At 39.9% G+C, this 19,941-nt stretch overlaps 1 protein-coding gene across 4 annotated transcripts; it reads right to left on the reverse strand.

The window, feature by feature from the left end:
- Nucleotides 1–2,020: 2,020 nt before the first annotated feature.
- LOC109042037 (uncharacterized) lies at nt 2,021–18,209 on the reverse strand. Of its 4 annotated transcripts, none has more exons than XM_019058592.2 (6): nt 18,102–18,209; nt 17,215–17,428; nt 13,752–14,002; nt 9,626–9,943; nt 7,016–7,444; nt 2,021–3,193 (listed from the first exon to the last, which is right to left on the reverse strand). In XM_019058592.2, the coding sequence occupies exons 2-6, from the start codon at nt 17,288–17,290 to the stop codon at nt 2,861–2,863; spliced, it is 1,407 nt and encodes a 468-aa protein (XP_018914137.2). In that variant the 5' UTR covers nt 17,291–17,428; nt 18,102–18,209; the 3' UTR covers nt 2,021–2,860. The 4 variants fall into 4 exon arrangements, with proteins under 4 accessions (XP_018914137.2, XP_018914135.2, XP_018914138.2 ...); XM_019058590.2 differs by having other exon boundaries at nt 17,215–17,582; nt 18,102–18,208; XM_019058593.2 differs by lacking the exon at nt 18,102–18,209 and adding an exon at nt 17,943–18,073.
- Between the last annotated feature and the right edge of the window lie 1,732 nt (nt 18,210–19,941).

The following is a 19,941-nucleotide window of genomic DNA, read 5'->3' on the forward strand; positions in this document are numbered from 1 at the left end:
TTTTCTTCCTCCTACGCTGACCTACTGAACACTACCCATGTTGCCACGTTGGACTCATATGCTCGAATCAGTATGTCTACGTTACGTCTCTTTCCTTCACGCTATGCTCGGGTATGATACATGAAATTGTATCAATTTTTAACGAGGAATCCGAATCTGAACTTCGATTTTGGGTATCACGCGTTTTAAGTCAAATTTTCCAAATTCGAAAATCTGAAATGACTGACGTGGCTTAAAATGCCATCTCGGCTCCTGTTCGATGGATTTTCCTGAAATTCGGTGTCAGGGTATGATACATGAAATCGCATCGATTTTTTACGAGGAATCCGAATCTGAACTTCGATTTTGGGTATCACGCGTTTTAAGTAAAATGTTTCAACTTCAAAAATCCGAAATGACTGAAGTGGCTTAAAATTCCATCTCGGCCCCTGTTCGATAGATTTTTCTGAAATTCGGTGTCAGGGTATGATACATTAAATCGCATCGATTTTTTACGAGGAATCCGAATCTGAGCTTCGATTTTGGGTAACACGCGTTTTAAAGAAAATTTTTCAACTTCAAAAATCCGAAATGACTGAAGTGGCTTAAAATGCCATCTCGGCTCCTGTTTGATGGATTCTCCTGAAATTTGGTGTCAGGGTATGGTACATGAAATCGCATCGATTTTTTACGAGGAATCCGAATCTGAGCTTCGATTTTGGGCATCACGCGTTTTAAATCAAAATCTGTCAAAATTCAAAATTCGAAAATCCGAAATGGCTTAAAATGCTATCTTGGCCCCTGTTCGATGGATTTTTCTGAAATTCGGTGTCAGGAGGTATTTTTCGACGGGAGACTCGAATTTTTAGTCCATTTTTTAAAATTCTCAAATTCAAGATGGCGGACGTGGGCTAAAATGCTATCTCGGTTTCTGTTTGTTCGAGTCTTGTGAAACGCGGTATCACACGGTATTTTTCAACGGAAAACTCGAATTTTTAGTCAATTTTTTAAAATTCTCAACTCCAAAATGTTGGATGTGGCCTAAAATGAGCCCCGGTTCTGGCCTCCGTTTCTGTTCGTTAGAGCTTTGTGAACCGCGGGATCAGAGGTACTTTTCGACGGGAAACTCGACTATTTAGTCGATTTTTGAAAATTCTCAAATCCAAGATGGCGGACGTGGCCTAAAATGCTATGTCGGCTCCTGTTCGATGGATTTATGGCGCCCCCTTAGTACATGCCTACTCTTGTATTTCTGTATAGCCGCAAATTTAGGGTCAAGGGGCGCCTGACCGTCTATGGACCAGGTGGAGTTTTTGTCACTGAAAATTTACCTTTAGACGGCAATTCTCTTTATATTTTGTCTATGGGTTTTATGCCCCCCCCCCTTTCTCGCGGACTCTCTTTCCACTTTTCTTGCCTCCTTTTTCCTTCCCATTCCCCCCTTCTTCCTTGCTTTCACTGCCCAACCTTGTTTCCTTTTCCTTTTTTCCCCTTGTCCTTTCTTCCCTTTTTTTCCCTTTTCCCCCCTTTTTTCCCCTCTCTTCTTCTTTCGTGGCGCCCCCCAAAGGCTGGCGCCCGTGTGCGCCGCACGCCCTGCACACGCCCTTAGTCCAGGCCTGTCAATAGGACGTTTCTCTGCTAAACGGAACCAGAGACAGGTGGGAAATAAGGGATATGCTCGTTATCATAGATATAAGTAAGGCTGTCAGCAAGTGTGGTTGGTGATAACCGTTAAAAATTGGCAATGATCCCCCACCCCACCCGTCCTCAAAAAACTAAAACAAAGCGCCGTCATTTTTGGGTCGTGAGCCCTCCATGGGGCCCAGTGTATTTACTCTCCCGATGAAGGTGCTCTGATCTCATGTGGATGAATCTATTTTGCTGTTCCAGATGATGCTACTGCAAGTGTGTAAGCAGTGACCAAAAAGTTGAGCACAGCTTTGAGGCCGAATCAACTCATAGTAAGTGTTACAAATTACGTCAAATTTAAAGGGTAAGGAGAAATTTCCAGACTTTGTAATGAAACTATTTTTTCCTGTAATACTGATCGTAATTTGATTTATTCCGCTAATTATCACCTTGTAAAAAAAATCATTTAGACGTAAAAATAAACAAAATAAATTAAAAAGCAATGAAATGCAATTAAGGCATGAGGAATTAAACAACTTAGGTAATAACCAAATGAAATTTCTCTGAACGAATGTGCGACTTAATCTAGCAATACAGAGTCTTTTAACATGTTATCAACATTTTGAGGTCAAAAAACTGTGCGTCACCTTTTTATAGGTCCTCCAAAGTTTTTTATACTCAAATTTGACGTATTATAAATTTTTCTCTAAAAAAATATCCAACAAATGTTCCTTAAAACATACAATTAAACAGACTTTGTAAGTGTCGGTGATTTAGTCAACGTGCGTTAAAACCAGTATAAAACTGAAATTCTTGCCAAAGAGGGAAAAATCTTATTCGAGCACGGCTTTCCCTGAAAGATATATTATATTTAACACGTTTGCCAGCTAAAATGAGAATTTTATTTTTCACTGAATTTTAAAATACGTTGGCTAAATCACTTCCTCTGCAGAGGCGGATCGAGCAATTTGGCAACACCGGATTTCCTCCATGTAAACCTATCTTAAATGATCGATTTTTGTCGTAGTCCTTGGCTCCTTCAAGAATCGATATATTTCCTTGGATTTAAATGGAGAAAAGACAATGTTGCTAATATGCTGGATCCGCCAGTGCCTCTGTCTGAACGACTCGTGAGTATAACCACAACACTTGAACTTAGTCTTATCAAAAGTTTTCTTTTTAAAATTCACACATTTTTACCGGTGGTCGTTATCAAGATTGTAGATACGGTCATAATTTACCGACGCCTGCATCACCTAGCAATAATGCTCACATTCTGGTTCATATCTTCGTTCAAAGCTTTGCCGTGTATGACCAGACCCTCCTCGTCGAAAGGCTTCGAGGTGACGGACTGGACATCCGTCCTGTTCCTCTTGGACGCCACCAGATTATTCATATTCTCCTCGATCAACTTGGAAACGTCAATGGAATTGAGGATCTCCTGAATCCGCCTCTTCAATGGGATCTCCACGGCGTCCATGATCTGATACCGCAAAACGTTGGGCAGCACGTTCACCAGCAACTCCAGAACATAGTCCAGCGTTCCCGTTCCCTCCATTCGCAGCTGGATGTTCCCCAGTTTGAGCTGTAACAGAATTTGGGTTATACAGGGTGATTCAAAACTCCCGCACCACCCCTGTAAACCTTAGGGTCCTTGCCCCTTCTCAAGGAGATCCCCCTTAAATTTTGAAGGGTCCAAGAAGTCGTTTTCTTTTCACCAAGCACTGGAAAAAAAGTCGCTTGGATCTAGAGTCTAGACTCTTAAAAACATTGACAGGAAAAAATACGCTCGATTCAATCGGACTTTTTGCTTGAATCAAAAGTAAATCCGCATAAATCAAGAGGCTCGGCTCTTCGATTCAAGGAAAAATCGGATTGAATCAAAAGTATTTTTCCTTGTCAATGTTATTAAGAGTCTGGACTCTAGATCCAAGCAACTTTTTTTCCAGTGAGGAGCACTCACTACATTTGAGGGGCTTGAAGGACAAGGCGCGCACAAGTGCAGATTTTGTCATTTCGAGAAATACGTGTTTGAAGTTTCAAATTTACAAGGATTCTCATGGCGGAGAGAAAGTTCAAACCGACTTTTTGATGCTTAAAAATTGGAATTTGGAAGCGAATTTTTCACAGAATATGCATTTTACTTGAAATCAATAATATCTCAATTTCTTCAAAAACGGCACTCATGCCCTTTGTCCTTCAAGCCTCTCATCTCATGCCCCTATCTCATTTTATTCAAAAGATACAGGACGCATGCCTGGTGCTGGTGGTGTGGACTTCTTGATCATCCTGCATTAAGGAGCTACATACATACGAGTCGCTGTTATAGCGCTCTTTGGCGCTTTGCGACACCTAATCGCCACAAAGCTCGGTCTTCCCACAGGTTATCAGGGAGTTGACACTCCCTCATCTCACTTAACACCCCCTGTCGCCAACCTCTCACTGGGCGTCCCCTACGCCGCTTTAGGATTGAAATCCATCATCGATTATGTGATTGTTAAGCACTCTACTAAGCTGAAATTGCAGCAAGTTAGAGTGTGCAGGGGACTCTCCTGCGGCAGTGACCATCATTTCCTCCGAGCAGATATAGCGTTTCCCGTTAAAGGAACTAAGGATGTAGAGCCAGTGCCTGAACAACAGCAGGGACAGGGGATGCAAGAGCGTGAGGTAAGATACAACATCGAAAGTTTGCAGCACCCTAGTGTCAAGGCTCTGTATCGGAAACGCTTGGATGAGAAGTTGGGGGATTAAGGAGCTAACCAAACGTAAACTTGATTGGTACTACTTAAAATTAGTCGAATAAGTTTAACTAAACGGTAATCGATGATAGTGGACCAGAGGACAAGGTACGAGTTAAAGCATTCCGATGCATGATTTTGAATCAGAATTTCACGTAGCACACGAATCGCCTAGCGAAAATTACAGAAACAAACTTCTAACTCAGACGTTAACGTTTCAATTTACATTGGTTACGGTCTATTCGAATTCTCCCTTCACAAGGAGACATATCTATATTTGGATCAAATCGCGCACCCTAACGGTTTTGGCACGTTTCTTAGACGGACGGTGCTCTCTCCGCGCTTTGTTTTTTTCAAAGTGTTGACAATGGGCAACAACTGAGCCGAAGCACCGAGATTCAGGTCGCCGAGGCTTTTTACGGTAACGGTTAGAGCACGATTTAACTCACGTAAACTTTTGTTTTTACTAGTCTAAAGTTGGCTGCAGGTGCTTAGTCACAAAGCCATTAAACAACAGAAAAAAAAGAAAAAAAAACTTTTGTTTTTTCATGAGCGGGAGGTTTGAATTTACGCGTCAAGAAACATTAAATATTTCATTGGTTAAGAGTTAATTTTAGCAATTTTCATCGCGCGAATTTTTTTTTCACGTACAATTTTTGTGAAGGAACATGAATTAGATTGCTTAAATGCATGCTTTGTCTTCTGTACTATTCGTTTTTTACCAAATCCAAAGAGCAATACGGTGTGTATTTGGACACTTTTATCAGCGGCGTGACATGCTTTGCTACATCTATTGATCTGTCCATTAAACCTATGGAAAAGGATCGATAAAGAGGGTGTCCGCAACGAACACCTTAATAATCAATTCTTTACCAAAGGTTTAAATGGCAAATCAATCGCTATATCGCAAAGCACGCCACGCCACTAGTAGCTATCAGACGTGGTCTGAGACATGCAATTAATGGGTTTTTATGACTCATGGCTGCGGATACATGTTTCTACGGACGTGTTTTTTAGAAACACGTGTAATTAATGTTACACAAGCAGAAACAGGGAGCAATGATACGAATGTTGTTGAAACATTGTACAGAAATCCTCTCACACAAGCGCTTTCTAGCAGGCAGAATCGCCTTCAATTGACAATATAGGCAACACAGGCTCCCAGGAGTTCGAATAGTGGTATCCGGATGAACAAGTACTTTACCATAAGCACATCAAGGCGCAAGATAGAGGCATTAGAATAGAATCGCATGACACCAGGATCACCATTCAAATTCGTTGTAGTTCATTTTGCCTGCCTTGTAAAATTGAAGCAGAATTTCATTTCGCTCAGCAGTGAGGATAAAACTCAAAGCACATTTTTCTCTTTGTCAGTTAATAATGCTCCAAGTTCAATTACAGATCGGATAATTCAAAAGTAAATTTGTCATATTGGAGGATAATTTGCTAGGGAGAGAATTTCGTTCGATTTAAATGTTTTATTCAAATCGAAAGTAGCTTAAATTTCTCATAGCTTCCTACATTACTTTCCTTTGAATTGAGGAGAAAACTTCTCTTTAATTCAAACAAACGTTCTCAAGTAAAATAAATTTTTGTGAAGATCATAAAAAAAATTCTTTAGGTCGTAGACTTTTTCTGTTTCAAACTATTTTTTTTTTTATTATTCATTTTGACGGATTTAACAGGAAGCGTTCTGACCAAACGAGAGTATCTCTTCTTTTTTCTGATATTATATATTTCTAAACAGGAAACTAAGCACAGCTGAAACTTACAATTTTATGAGTATATTTTTCGTAATCGACTTCGAGGGTAGATTTACAAAAAGTCTGCAGGCGTTAAATACCTTAGTTATCTGTTTAAAAAAAATAAATCACGAGAGAAAATTGGGCAACTTGAAAATAGGTTAGTTGCGCTTGTCACAGAATCGTGTTTTGGTGTTTGAATCTTTCATTGGATTAGCTAAAAATAATATCTCTCCAAATAGCAACTCTTTATGTTAATGGAGCTATCGCGCTTTAAAAAATTCGGTTTACGACGTCATCCACGGCGGTAGAGACACTCTTGGTTTCTTTCACCTTTGCTTTCATTCGTCAGGGAAACACACATTTGCTCTGGTTACACGTGCAGCTCGGATGAAAGCAAGGTGGAAGGAACCGAGGGTGTCACTACCGCGGTGAATGACGTCATAAACAGAATTTTTCAAATCACGATACATCGGTTAATATTGAACGTAGAAAGTTGCTGTTTGGATATGTCTCGTTACTTTTAGCTGATCTACAAGAATCAAGCATCAATACACGATTTTGTGACCAGCAGAAGTGACCTAGAGTCCATTTATACTGCGAGTTAAGACAACACCCCCTCATGGAGTCACAAACGGGAATAAAGATTACACAAATTGAACGTTTTTCGTAATCTTTGATCGGCCAATTCTCAGATTCCTTTCTCCGCTCCTTCTCTCATTCTGTTTGTTCCTTGTCGAACCCGTGATTCCTCGGTCCATTCCAGATTATATTCTTTGCAATTGGTGAAAATGTAATCTTCATTCCCGTTGTGACACTGGGGAGGCCTAAAATACGGTAACCAATCAGAAATGGATTCACATTGCCTTGACTCTCTGAATAAAGGGACTCTAAAGTGACCCATAGGACTGACAACGAGGAACTCACCTGTAAGTCCGTTAACATGGGATGATTCCTCGTGTCCAAAGTCTGGTTGATCCTCGCGTAGACGTGAAAATAGTCGATGGAGAAGCTCGTCATCCCGTTCTTGGACAAGAAGCTCATCAAAGTCGAGGCCTCCCATTGGCACGTGCCCTCCAGCTTCTGTGTCCCGACGTGGACGACGATGTCGAGGGCGTTCTTCTCCATCTGGGCGGTGATGTTGCCGACCCGGTAGAAGGACGCCAGACCGTAGAGCCACGTGTGAGTGATGTCCAGGGTGAGGAGGTGCGAGGAGTAATGGTAGTCGGCGATCTTGTAAGGGTCGAAGCCTTTCCCGCGCACGTATTTGCGACCCTCGGCCACGGCCAGGTCCAGCGGCGGGATCGAGTTCGGGAACGTCTGAGGGATGTCGCGGAGGTTCTTGTTGATGCCCGCCTGGAAGGGATAAACATAGGAGTTCAGGAAAAAGCTGAGAAGTGGACGTATTTCTATCAAACAGAACTATGTGCAGGCGAGAAATATGGGGTGTGCTCGTCGAAGCTGCATAAAAAACAATGTAAAAGAGGGCGTGATTCCTTTTGAAGAATTGGAAAAGCGGGATTTTACATTCTATCAAACAGACCTATGTGCCAATTGAATCCGGGATTCATGAGCCGCGGGTATGGCAAGAGAGCGTTGTGGACAGGGCTCATGAGTTAAAGCGCCCCGACGACGATCACCGCGTCGTGTCCCAACTCGATCATTGCCGCTGACGTCAATGGCGCTTTATTATTCTCATTCACTCTTACGCAAAGAGAACTAACGAGCACACCCCATATTTCTCACCTCCACACAGGTCTGTTTGGTAGAAATACGTCCAGATAAACATAGGAGTGTAGGAAAAAGCTGAGAAGTGAAAGTTGACCCTACAGTTGGCAGTCTCGGATCCTGGACAAATTGGACGTATTTCTATCAAACGGAACTAAGCGCCATCGGGGGAGGAAGGGAGAGGGGGGCTTGGATTGGCAGGTGTTGCGGAACGCGATTCTCGTTTCGTCCTATACTCGCAATGCTTTTCCATAGCGCTTAGTTCCGTTTGACAGATCGCGCTATCCGGGATTCTAAAATCCTCAAAAGGAACTCGATTTGGTTCCGTTTAACAGAAATACGTCCAATTTTAGATGGGGGCGCATTGGAAATTGGGAGAAGGAGACGACGAATGTGAAAAGGGAAGATGAAAAGAGAAGGAAGAGGAAGAAGAAAAAGGGAAGAAGAAGGAGGAGAAAAAGGAGATACAAATAAAGAGACCTTTTTATCTCTCTTCCCCAACTTCTTTTCCTTTTCTCCTTCTATACCATCCTCTTTCCATTCTCCCTATTTTATCTCTTTGTTTATTCACTTCTTCCTCTTCTCCTCCATTTTAAGATTTGCTACAATGACATCTTTAATGGAAGTAGACTCTTTGTCTATGTCTGACCCGAACTTCAGCGGTTGAACCGCAAGTTTTCGGATGCGTGATCCGAAAATTTCTGAGATCCATATTACCCCAACTTCGAATCCCATGCACCAAGTTTTTTTCTCCGTGCAAGGAGTAATACGGTGTGTATTTGGACGCTTTTATCAGCGGCGTGGCATGCTTTGCGATTTATTGATTGATTTGTCATTTGAACCTATGGAAAAGGATCGATAATGAGGGTGTTTGCAACGAACACAAGCGCTTTCTAGCAGGCAGAATCGCCTTCAATTGACAATATAGGCAACACAGGCTCCCAGGAGTTCGAATAGTGGTATCCAGATGAACAAGTACTTTTCCATAAGCACATCAAGGCGCAGGATAGAGGCATTAGAAAAGAATCGTGTGACACCAAGACAACCATTCAAATTCGTTGTAGCTCATTTTGCCGTCATTTTCGGCTCAGAGAGCCTCATCTTTGAAAGCTTTCCATGATCCAGCTTAAATCTAACTAAGCTTTTGTTGGTATATAGTCAGATGTATCCTTAACTTATCTGAATGAACAGGAGGGTAAAATAATGCTGGGTGCAGACTGTTCATTGGAGAAAACAAAGTCCAGAAAAATTAAAAATTAGAATTCTGGATTGAAAAGAAAAAAAAAAAAAAAGATAAAACTTTATCACGTTCCGGTGCAAAACTGAAGGGTGGGCGCATACTGAATACAGCTCAGGGAAGTGCATTGAAAATGTCTTGCCGGGGTCTCACTGATAAATCGGTAGCGGTCTTTCAGCAGGACTCCATTTCTACACCTCCCGACTTTTCAAGAAAAAAATTATATCATAATTTTGTTCTACCTTGCCGCAATTAAAATTGTGTGCTGCAAAATTATAAGGGGGAAACGCTTCTCAAAATTCAGGGGCTGTAGAAACTGCTGCCCCATACTTTCGAATTACTGGATAAAAAGAATGCCATAATTTTGTGCCGCAAAAATCAGGGGGGTAGCAGCAGTCAAAATGCGGAGGGGGGGGGGCTATGAAATTTTCAATGCACCTCAATTTTGCTTCAAAATTTAATCTTTGATTTTATTTCAGGCTTGCTTCCCGCTCGAAAATATAGTACCCAGCACTGTTCTATCATGCTGCTATTTTAACTATTCGGCCATGATTTAATTTTTTACTCCTCACCTGAAGGTTGATCTGCGAGAGGATGTAGGGTTTGATGCTGTCGAAGATGAAGGTGCCAACCGTGTTGATCATGCCCTGGAAGAATGAGCCCATGAGCCCGAGGTTCTGGAAGTCCATCTCGATGTCCTGGAAAACGATATCCATCTTGATGTCGGTCGCCTCCAAGTACCCGCCACGGGCAACCTCCAACATGGCAATCGCCTCGATGTAGATCCCGACTAGCGTGACGTTGAAATCACCCGAGGAGGATGATAGCCATGTCGATATCGTGTGGTTCCCGAAAACCATGAGGTTGTCCATTTTCACGCCCATTGATACCTGGTGAAAATAAAAACAAATGGTTATTTTGAATTGGTCGCAGGAAATGGACTACTGGACAAGGTACTAATTAAAGTATTCTGATACAAGTTTCTTCTAAGAAACCAAATGACGACGTACTTGAATGTTAAAATTTTAAAAAAAAAATTGTATTTTATGATGGACTGAAAATTTTAAGATACGGTGCCCTGGTAAAAATTGGCAGTAGAATCTGTGTTCTAAAATACCATAGACCTACAGACGGCTGTAAGATTTCCAATAGCTTCTATAGCCACTGTAAGATTTCCAATAGCTTCTATAGCCGGCTACACAATTTCTTAAAGCCTTTTATAACCGATAGCGACTAAGCAACAGCCAGGCGATTAAGTGTATGCTAAACGTTACTAATTACGGATGCTAGGACTTAGTGAGTTTTTGGAACACTGCTCTCTTTTTGGGTCGTAGTATCTTGATTTATTTTGCGAGGAAAGCTCCGTACTTTTGATGGATGCCTGCCATTACTAATATATTAGAGCGCCTTCAGTTTCGTATGATACTGTGTAATACATCTGGTGTGAAATAGTTGCTTCAAGCGCCGTGGCAGGCGGGCAGCCAGCGCGAAACGCGCATCGGCGCCTACAAACCTAACAGGGATACTTCACGCGTTGCGCAATGCGTGAAGTATCCCTGTTAGGTTTGTAGGCGCCAGTGCGTCGCCGCTCCGCTTTGTGTTAGGCTCTAATATTTAATCTCGCGGAGTCAGCGTTTTTCAACTCATGATTTTGAAATGTTTGCACATCCTGTATGGATTATTCTCATTTTAATTGATGAAAAAAAAATATGTTTTAAAGGAAAATATAACGTGTGTTTTGTAAATATTAAGGTTCCGTATCAAACTTAATGATTTCCAAAACCTACGAATTTCTACACAATTTCTTATAGCCTTTTATAATCGATGGCGAAAAAGCAACAGCCAGGCGATAAAGTGTGAAGCCCGGCGATAGGAACTATAGCCCGGCTGCATAATTTTTTATCGCTCCGTATAGCCCGGCCGTATGATTTTCTCCGCATTCTACAGCCAGCTATAAGATTTTCTGTAGCCTTCTTTAGCCGGATATAAGAATTCCTATGGTATTTTGAAACACAGCTCTTATCGCCATTTTTTACCAGGGTGGAAATCGGATACAACGACCCTCTAGGGACCGGCCTAATTTGGTCGTTACATCCGATTGTCGTTATAACCGATGCAAAAATACACTGAGTCAATGGGAAGTCAATCACGGGTACGACCAAATCGCACGTCGTTATGACCGATATGTTGTTATAACCGATGTCGTAATATCCGATTTCCACTGTACGCGTAATCACAATCTCGCTAAGTTGAACTGTCTAGGGACCGAGAGAAATGTCGACTTACGGACTTAAGCGGCTTTCCATCTTATCAATTTTGCCGCTTAAGACTAAATCAGTCTAAATCATAACTATTTTTCTCTCGTTGCAACCGACACTTTATCCTCAATGGCCGAAGTGTATGCACCATATCCAAGAGCATCAAGCTTGTGTTTTAAACGACGCCTCAAAACGCCTGCAATATATAGAGTATGCAAGTGATCGTACACACCCGGGAACTGAAGTGCAGCAGGAGTTAGTTACACGATGCTTGGTGCAATGTTCGCATACTATGGATAATTTTAACTTCTTGCCTATTTTTTGAAACTAACATAGGTATAATGTTTTAAAGAGGCTTTAGAAAGTCTACCATAAATCTTGCGTAAATGAAAAAAATCAACATATTTTAAGTGAAAAGAAGTGAAATAAATATTAAGCTGAATTGACATCTTCAACTATTGACATATTTGATTGAAGCTGTAAAAAAAAACATTTTTCATAATGTGTAAAAAGTATTATTATAAAATAATTTCCATTTTATTTTACTCCCATCACGCTCAGATCATTGAGTGATCATCGATGTGGTTATTCGTTTTTTGTGTATTGAACCAAGTGGTTTTGCACTTTATGATGTTCGACTGAATTTGGATGGCGTTCTGCAGAAAAGAACCAAGCCACATCAGCTATTGCAATTTAATTTTTTACTCATTCAGTGTTGCTTAATTTTCTGTTTAAAAAATAAAAAATACGGAAAATTGGAAAATTATCTGATGTCTGAAAATTATCTAATGGTCTGAATTATCTGATCGTCTGATGTAGTTAGGCTGATTCTGTTCATCTCGAAAATATTTTGATAAGAAATCTGCGACTCCGCACATCTAGGTATGTGTAATTCGGTTTTTGCCAAGGACATTCTTCCATGCAAATGAACCGCGTTTAGCAGAAAGGAACCAAGCCGCATCAGCTATTGCCAAACTTAACTGGACAATTTTAATTTTTTACAAGAGAACGTTTGTGCGGAGTCCTTTGAAAATCATAAAGAATTTGCTTCGTGCTATGTAGAAAACTCACTAAAATTTGCACAAAATTCCGCACAACCGTTTTCATGTTAAAAATTTAATCGCCCAATCAAATTTGACAATAGCTGATGTTGCTTGGCTCTTTTCTGCTGAACGCGCTCCATTTAGCGCTCGGTATCTCTTCACTTAAATGTTTTTCGAATGAGAGAGGAACCTAAAAATCGCATGTTATTGCTCGAAATGATCGTTAAATATTTTCCTCACAGTGAAAATTTTATAAAACAAGCCTTGTGTAAGAACTGATGCCAAACATTATTTCAGAAACGAAATACGACAGACGGTTCTAAACAACGCATGCAAACGCAAACCGCTATGAAATCGATAATTATGAGAAATTAGTTCAAGTAACTTCGTCATAGAGCGAATGCAGTCAACGCACTATAAAAATGCACGTGCTCAATCGGAGATAGGCAATGGATATCAAGTGCTTTTGAGAGTCGACAGAGGAGCCACTTCAGAATATTGCGCATAAGAGGAACAGCTCTGTGTATTTTGAACGAAAATTCTAATTTTTAGGGAAGACATACACTCACACTGAGAATTATCCTTTAAAAAAAACGCAGGTAGTCAACTGAAAATGTTCATGGTTCAAAGTGGAAACTCTGTAGTTAGAAATTAAACGATGTATTACTGATGATATGGAGGACTTCTTAAGGTGTGAGACTGTGAGATTCAATGGTGGCTCGTATATAAGTAAAAGCTTGCGTCGGCCTTCTTTCCGTAACCCTCAAAGTAGGAATAATTCATTTAATTTTTGCGTCTATATTTCGTTTAGCACTTAAATCACGGACGCTGATTATCGTTCCATTTTCTCAGAATTTAGTTCTCAAAAAGTTCTTTCGATTTAGTGATTTCTAGACTTTTCGAACTTTATGATCCACACAGGCTTTTCTAGGGGGCTCCCCTTGCACTGCAAAAAAATTCTCGGCGTTTTTACCAAGGTCCGTTGGTACCTTTATCATCTCACTTTTTTTTTACCAATTACTGGTAATTTTACCAAGAAAGACTGATAAGCTTACTTAAAAACCGGTATTTTTACTGTTTTTTTTTCAGGTAATAATACAACTTTTATTGGTAATCAATTCCCGGTAACTTTGCCATTTTATCTCGGTAATTCTACCACAGTCGATAAAAAATATGGGCGTTTTTACCAAGGTCCAGTAAAATTACCGAGAAAGTTCAATGATTTTACCGAGATTTCTCGGTAAAATTACCATTCCATAAAGGGTAATTTTACTAAGAAAAAACCGAGATCAAATAGAACCCTGAATTTTTGGTAATTGTACCTTTTTCTTCGTAAATACACCAAGATTTTTTTTTTTCCAGTGTGTCTACGCCACTGGGACCCACGTGTGATTTACCTGCATATCGACGAGATCGGAGAAGGCGTTGTCGATGCGGAACTTGGAGAGGCCGTGGACAGTGATGTTGCGGAGGGTCATGGTGTGGAGCGAGAAGGAGTGTTTTATGTCCGGGATCGGCATCGGGTCCGGGACGGGGTCATTGGGGAGTCCCACGGGATCCGGGTCCTTGTAGTGCTCCAGGACGGCCCGAACTTCCTCGCTCAGCCGATTGAGTCGCGCCTCCGCCTCCGCCGCTGTTTCCGCTTTCCCTGCCCGACCAAATCAAAACTAATCACCCACAACATACAATACATCGAGATCAGTGGCGTGGCGTGCTTTGCGATATATCGATTGATCGGTCATTTAAACCTATGTAAAAGTATCGATAAACAGGGTGTTCGCAGCGAACACCTTAACAATCGATTATTTACCACAGCTTCATATGGGGAGATATCGATAGATCGCAAAGCACGCCACGCCATTTTGAAATCTATCCACCGAGATCGCTCGATAAACGCTCGAGCCAGATCCAGGGATAGAATGCTCCCGTGTTAAGGAAGAACGCCGTATGAACATTCGAGAGTTGCCAAATTTCCTCCGATAAAATGTTTATTTAAGAGGAAATTTATGAATATTTGGACCACGTTTAACAGAAAGGAACCAAGCCACATCAGCTATTGCCACATTTAATCGGCTAATTTAATTTTTTACATGAAAACAGTCACGCGGATTTTCGTGCAAATTTCATTGAATTTTCTCCATAGTACGAAGCAAATTCCTCGACATTTTCAAAGGGATCCGCACAAACGTTTTCGCGTGAAAAATTAAATTACCTAGTTAACATTGGCAATAGCTGATGTGGCTTGGTTCCTTTCAGTTAAACGCGGTCCATTTTTTCTTGAAATTTTTAGACTTTTTTGATCAAATTACAAAGAAAATTATCTGAGAAATCGACAGAAAAATATTCAAAAATTTTCCTGAAAATTAGTGATTGGCCAGAAGAAATTTGGCAATGCCTAAGGCTCATACGGCATTTTTCCTTAGCACGGCAGAATGGGACTTCTCCCGAGACGCAAAGTTTCTTTAAACTTTTTTAATAGGATCAGAACTCTGCGGGAAATTTTGCGGTATAATTTTGGAAATGGATCCTCGCCAGTGATTACAATGATTTTCTCCCGCCAAAAGTACAAAATACGAGAAAAAATATGTTGCAAGTTTCGTGAATTTTAAGGTCTAGGTTGGCACCAGACACCTACCGTAAAGTTTGTCAACATTATGGCATTTTCTGTTTCGTATTTCATACTTTTTGCAGTGCAATCCCTTGCAAGGATCCATGTCCTAAATTATACTGCTGGATTTTTCTCGATGTTTGCAAAAATTTCCCTTTTAATGGGGATTTTTTGAGGTTCATTCCCCTCCCTTAATTATAATTTCGATCATAAAGGGCCACCAAAGGCAAGAAGCTGTTCAAAGAATGACTACGAATACGACCCTGCGTGTGCACATCATAAAATACCGAGAATTCGAGAAGCGACTTTAGAGCTCGACTCAAGATATTTTTGTTTTCAAAATTTCAAAATATAATTTTATCCGTTTCCAGGATGTTTTGTGCGCTCTTGTTGGCTGATTATTAAAATTTACAGACAAAGGGAAAATGGATTAATCCTATTGGTTTAAACGGATGGTTGATAAGGACCAATAGGGAACATAATGGACTAGATATGGAATCTCTCGTGGACTAATCCTTTTTATAATGCTATTTTGAGGGCTTCCTTGATTCTCCTTCAAGCACAATGAAAACCATGAGGCCCCCTATGTAAAGGAACAGCTTAAGGAACGACCATGAATTGCCGTGCTAAGGAAGAACGCCGTATGATCATCCGAGAGTTGCCGAATTTCCTTGAATAAAATGTTAATTTATAGGAAACTTATGAATATCGACGGTGAAACTACCAAACCACGTATCTCGTTTGCGGTGTTTAAAAATCTACGCTCACATTTTATTTTTTTGAAGTAGACCAAATCAATATCATTCCTTGAAATTTTCACGGAATTTTCTACGCACAAAGAAGAAAAATCACAGAAATTTTCAAGACTGGACGTTGAGTAGCTTTTCATTTAAAAAATAAAGTATGACAGGAAGTCTGCGACGTCGCAAACCGAGATACGTGGTTTGGTAGTTTCACCGTCGATATGTTTTCTTGAAATTTTCAGACACTTTGGATCATATTACGAAGAAATCATCTGAGAAATTGATAGAAAAATATTCAAAAATTTTCCTCAAAATTAGTGATTTCTCAGGAGAAATTTGGCAACGCCTGATGGCTCATACGGCGTTTTCCCTTAGCACGGCAGAATACGACCCTCAACTCCTAATACCGAACCTCCATGAAATTCAATGTAACTCTCACGTCAATGAAATTCCACGGGAAACTGAACCCACTACCGATCAGTCTTTTTTGAAGAGGGCGGTGCCCCCCCCCCCCCCCCCCCCGGTTTGAAAATTGTGTTCTCTCGGGGTTGATTCGTGCCTTTTTATATTGCTGAAATTCGTCATCCAAAAAAAGTCTGCCTCCTCTAAAAATAAACTTAAATAACAATTTTAGATACGGAACATCATCGTGAAAATACGAGTATTAGTGGCTTAAGAGTTGGTTTCAAGGGGAATGATTCAAGTGTCGTTTTCGAGAGGTAGTAAAAAAAAAACCTTCATCCTATCGAACAGACAAAGAGTCGTTATTTCATAAATAGAATTGAATTTTACAGGAAGTTTGCAATGTCACAAACCACGTTACTAGAGCTCTCCAGCTTCACCATCGATTTGCAATCAAGCGTGCAGAAAATAAATTAAGCTGCATGCACATCTCTTCATAGCAAATCGCGCGACGACAATGCAATCGTATTGATTTGATGTAGTATCATTCAATCATCGGAAAATTCAAGAGTGAGGAGATGGTATATCAAGGAAGTAGTTAGTCTACTTGAAACTGTCAAGTTGAAGGTTAAAAATAATAGTCATGGTCGAAATTATGAAAGTAATTACGTTCCTTGATTCCAGCGCCTCAATATTTTTGCTCATACTGCAATGCTGAAGAAGAAAAATGTATTTAATGAAATTATGAGAGCTCTTGGTCACGTGGGTAAATGGCGGGAACGATGGGACGAGCATATCTATCGTAAAAAATATGTGACAGTAATATTTGAGTCAGCTTTATTATAATGAAGCGTGGCAACAGCAAATGGATATTGCACAGCCTCGCACATCGAGGTATTTGTTTTTTCCAATTCATGTTATTTGAAGGCGTCTGGATTGCTATCAAACATGTATGTATGCATGTATGAGTCGCTTTTACGGCGCGCTAGGGCGCTCTGCGACGCCTACCCGCCACAGGAATCTGTTAGGGTAGAGATCCTCCAAACCATCAAACTGCCAACAGACTTCGGTTACTTAAAAAGCCCCATAAAAAGCATAACTGCTTACCATCTTTCTGCACATCGGACGCGGAATAACTTGTCAGCAGCAGAAAACACAAAACATAGTAGTTAAGCTTCTCCATTCCGAAATCGTCAGGGAGCAACTGTTCACAGATACTTTAACCACCAAAAATAATTTAACTGACTCGCAACTTTGTGCTTTCGCATATTTTGGTTTGGGCTTGGTTACAGAGAATTAAACCATACTGTCGCTCAGGTATCTTTAAAGTTTCAAATTCAAAGGAAAGAATGAATTTCAAGTACTCCAAAATTTCCGTAGTTTTCGTTATCTCCCCATCCCCACCCACTTAACTTGCCGATTCAAAACAGCACTTTTGCGAAACTCCTTTGAAGGGGTTTTCCTCAAACTGTACACTAAAAATTTTTTTCTTGAGATATTATTTTGATTGGTGTTTTGAGTTCAATTCGTGCGAGTTGAACTTAAAATCAGTTTTTTTCTTTAGTTTAGGAAGCGTCGCTTTGTTGCTTTTAAGTTTAAGGTAAACAAAAAACGATAGCAAAGCAACGTTTCTTCAACAAAAAAAAACTGACTTTAAGTCAAATCCGCACGGGTTTAACTAGAGAAAACAACTTTTGTCGATAAGAAACGACCCCTTAAGTCAAAATAATATCTCAAGAAAGAATTTCTTCAGTGTACGTCCACGTGAATAGACTAGTGGACTATGCAGCTGAGAAGGCAGTTCACCGAAACAGAAACACCACTCTCCACATCACCTCAGACTAAAATTTATCGAGTTGATACGTTTCACTCGTGTATTTTTTAAATGATTTAAAAATGATGATATTTTTTATTTGTTTTAAATAAAACCCGAGCGGACACTGGAAATTATACGAACGCGTTACTTCGCTACGTGTAAAATTCATTAAAATTACCCCGGAAAAATTAACCTAAATCGGAGACTGAGCACACTTATTTCTTTGTGCTCGAGAAAATCGTGCATCATCACTGAAACATTCGACAAAATTGAATGTCATTATCTCCGCTCGTAATAATGAACTTTACCTTTGACCCATTTATCTCTGGGAGAAACGGAGAGCGTCAATGAAACATCGAAGTGCAGTTATTTCCTTTTTCTCGTGTCTCAGACATCATGAACACAGAGTTTGATGAGCTCATCACTCGTCATTCTTCCTTGGGCCACATTTTGAAGTGAGGAATCACTGTTTCTTGCTCATTATAGAGACACTTCGTTCCCTCACGAAAGAACGCAACTACATTTTAATGTTGCCTAATTTTCCCTCGCAAATTGCATTTTTGCCCGGGAAATCTCGGGCATTTCTAATTGAAAATGTCACTGATTTTTCTCCTGATCTCCTGAGAAAATCACCCTGTTTGCGATGACCTTTAAACACATTCCTCAAAAACTCTTAAGAAACTGATAAATTTTCGTAGGTACTAGGAAACCTCTTTTGGATATTATTATATAAAGTAAAATTTACAAGAAGCAAAATTTAGGGCAAAAAGTGTTAAACAAAAAATCATAAAATATCCCTGTAGTTTATTAGCATTTATTTCAAACGTTTTTAGCGTCGAAACAGTACAGTTGATATATTAAGAGTTTTTTGAACACTTTTTTACGCAAATTTTACCGTCCGTAAATTTTACTTTAAAAAATGACAAATTCCCGACATAAGAGAATTTTAACATTTTTTTAAGAATTCTTTTTTTGAAATTTAATAGCATTTCAAAGGTTTTTTTAAACACTCGTTGCTACTATAGGGCAGACAAATTTTTGGAAAACATTTCTTAGTTTTGCTCTTGTAAAAAATTGAATTGTTTAAGTGAATTTTGCAACGTTGGAATGGATTTACGTTCTTTCGTCCAGGAAATCACGATTTGATTCATTAGTGTCTCTATATGTGAATATAGGTGCCTTCGTGGATACGTGAGTTAGGAATGATTAATTTCTTACTGCCTCCCTTTGTATCAGAAGAATGATGATGTAAGCCGTTATGAAATATAAAAGTAGTGTAGAGATGTATAATAACGATACAGACGATACTCTAATGAGAACGAAAGGATTAACGCGTTTCATTCGAAAGGAGAGGTGCGTTTAGGCTAGACGCCTCTAACTCCATTGTGCGCGATACAATAACAGTAGCAGCGCCGCGCCGTGATGCAACTATACCTGCTCAGTGGATGTGCGTATTGCATACACAGAAAATGAAGGCGCGCTAGCGTTCCTCGTCAAATCAGTGCTCGCTACAAGCGCATTCAACTTATTGATGGCGAAACTACCAGACCACATACCTCGTTTGCAATGTAGAAAAAACACGGAAGATACCAAGAATTGACGTTGAGTAGTTTCCCATTTAAAAAAGAACGTACGACTGGAAGTCCACAACGTCGCAAACCGAGATACGTGATCTGGTAGTTTCACCGTCGTTATACTTCTTGTTCAACAGAGCCATTTCCAGTAATTCTTATACAAAATTTCTTAAAAAAACTTTTTATTTCTATTAAAACTTTTCTATTTCTCTTTATAAAAAGTATCTTCAAGTAAATTCTCACGCCACCTCTGTGGTCCAGAAGGTTTTTTGCGCTCTTTCATAGGGTGATCCCTCTAGAATTTTCATTTAAAAAGTGAGTGTTTTCTTTTCTTTCTTCTTCTTTAAAGCGACAAATGTAAGGAAATATGCTAATAGCGTTTGGCTGCCTTTTTTTTTATTATTATTCATATTATTATTAGTGAAAAAACATGGTACACGTGGT

Source organism: Bemisia tabaci, chromosome 6 (assembly GCF_918797505.1).
Source record: "Bemisia tabaci chromosome 6, PGI_BMITA_v3".
Lineage (NCBI taxonomy): Eukaryota > Metazoa > Arthropoda > Insecta > Hemiptera > Aleyrodidae > Bemisia > Bemisia tabaci.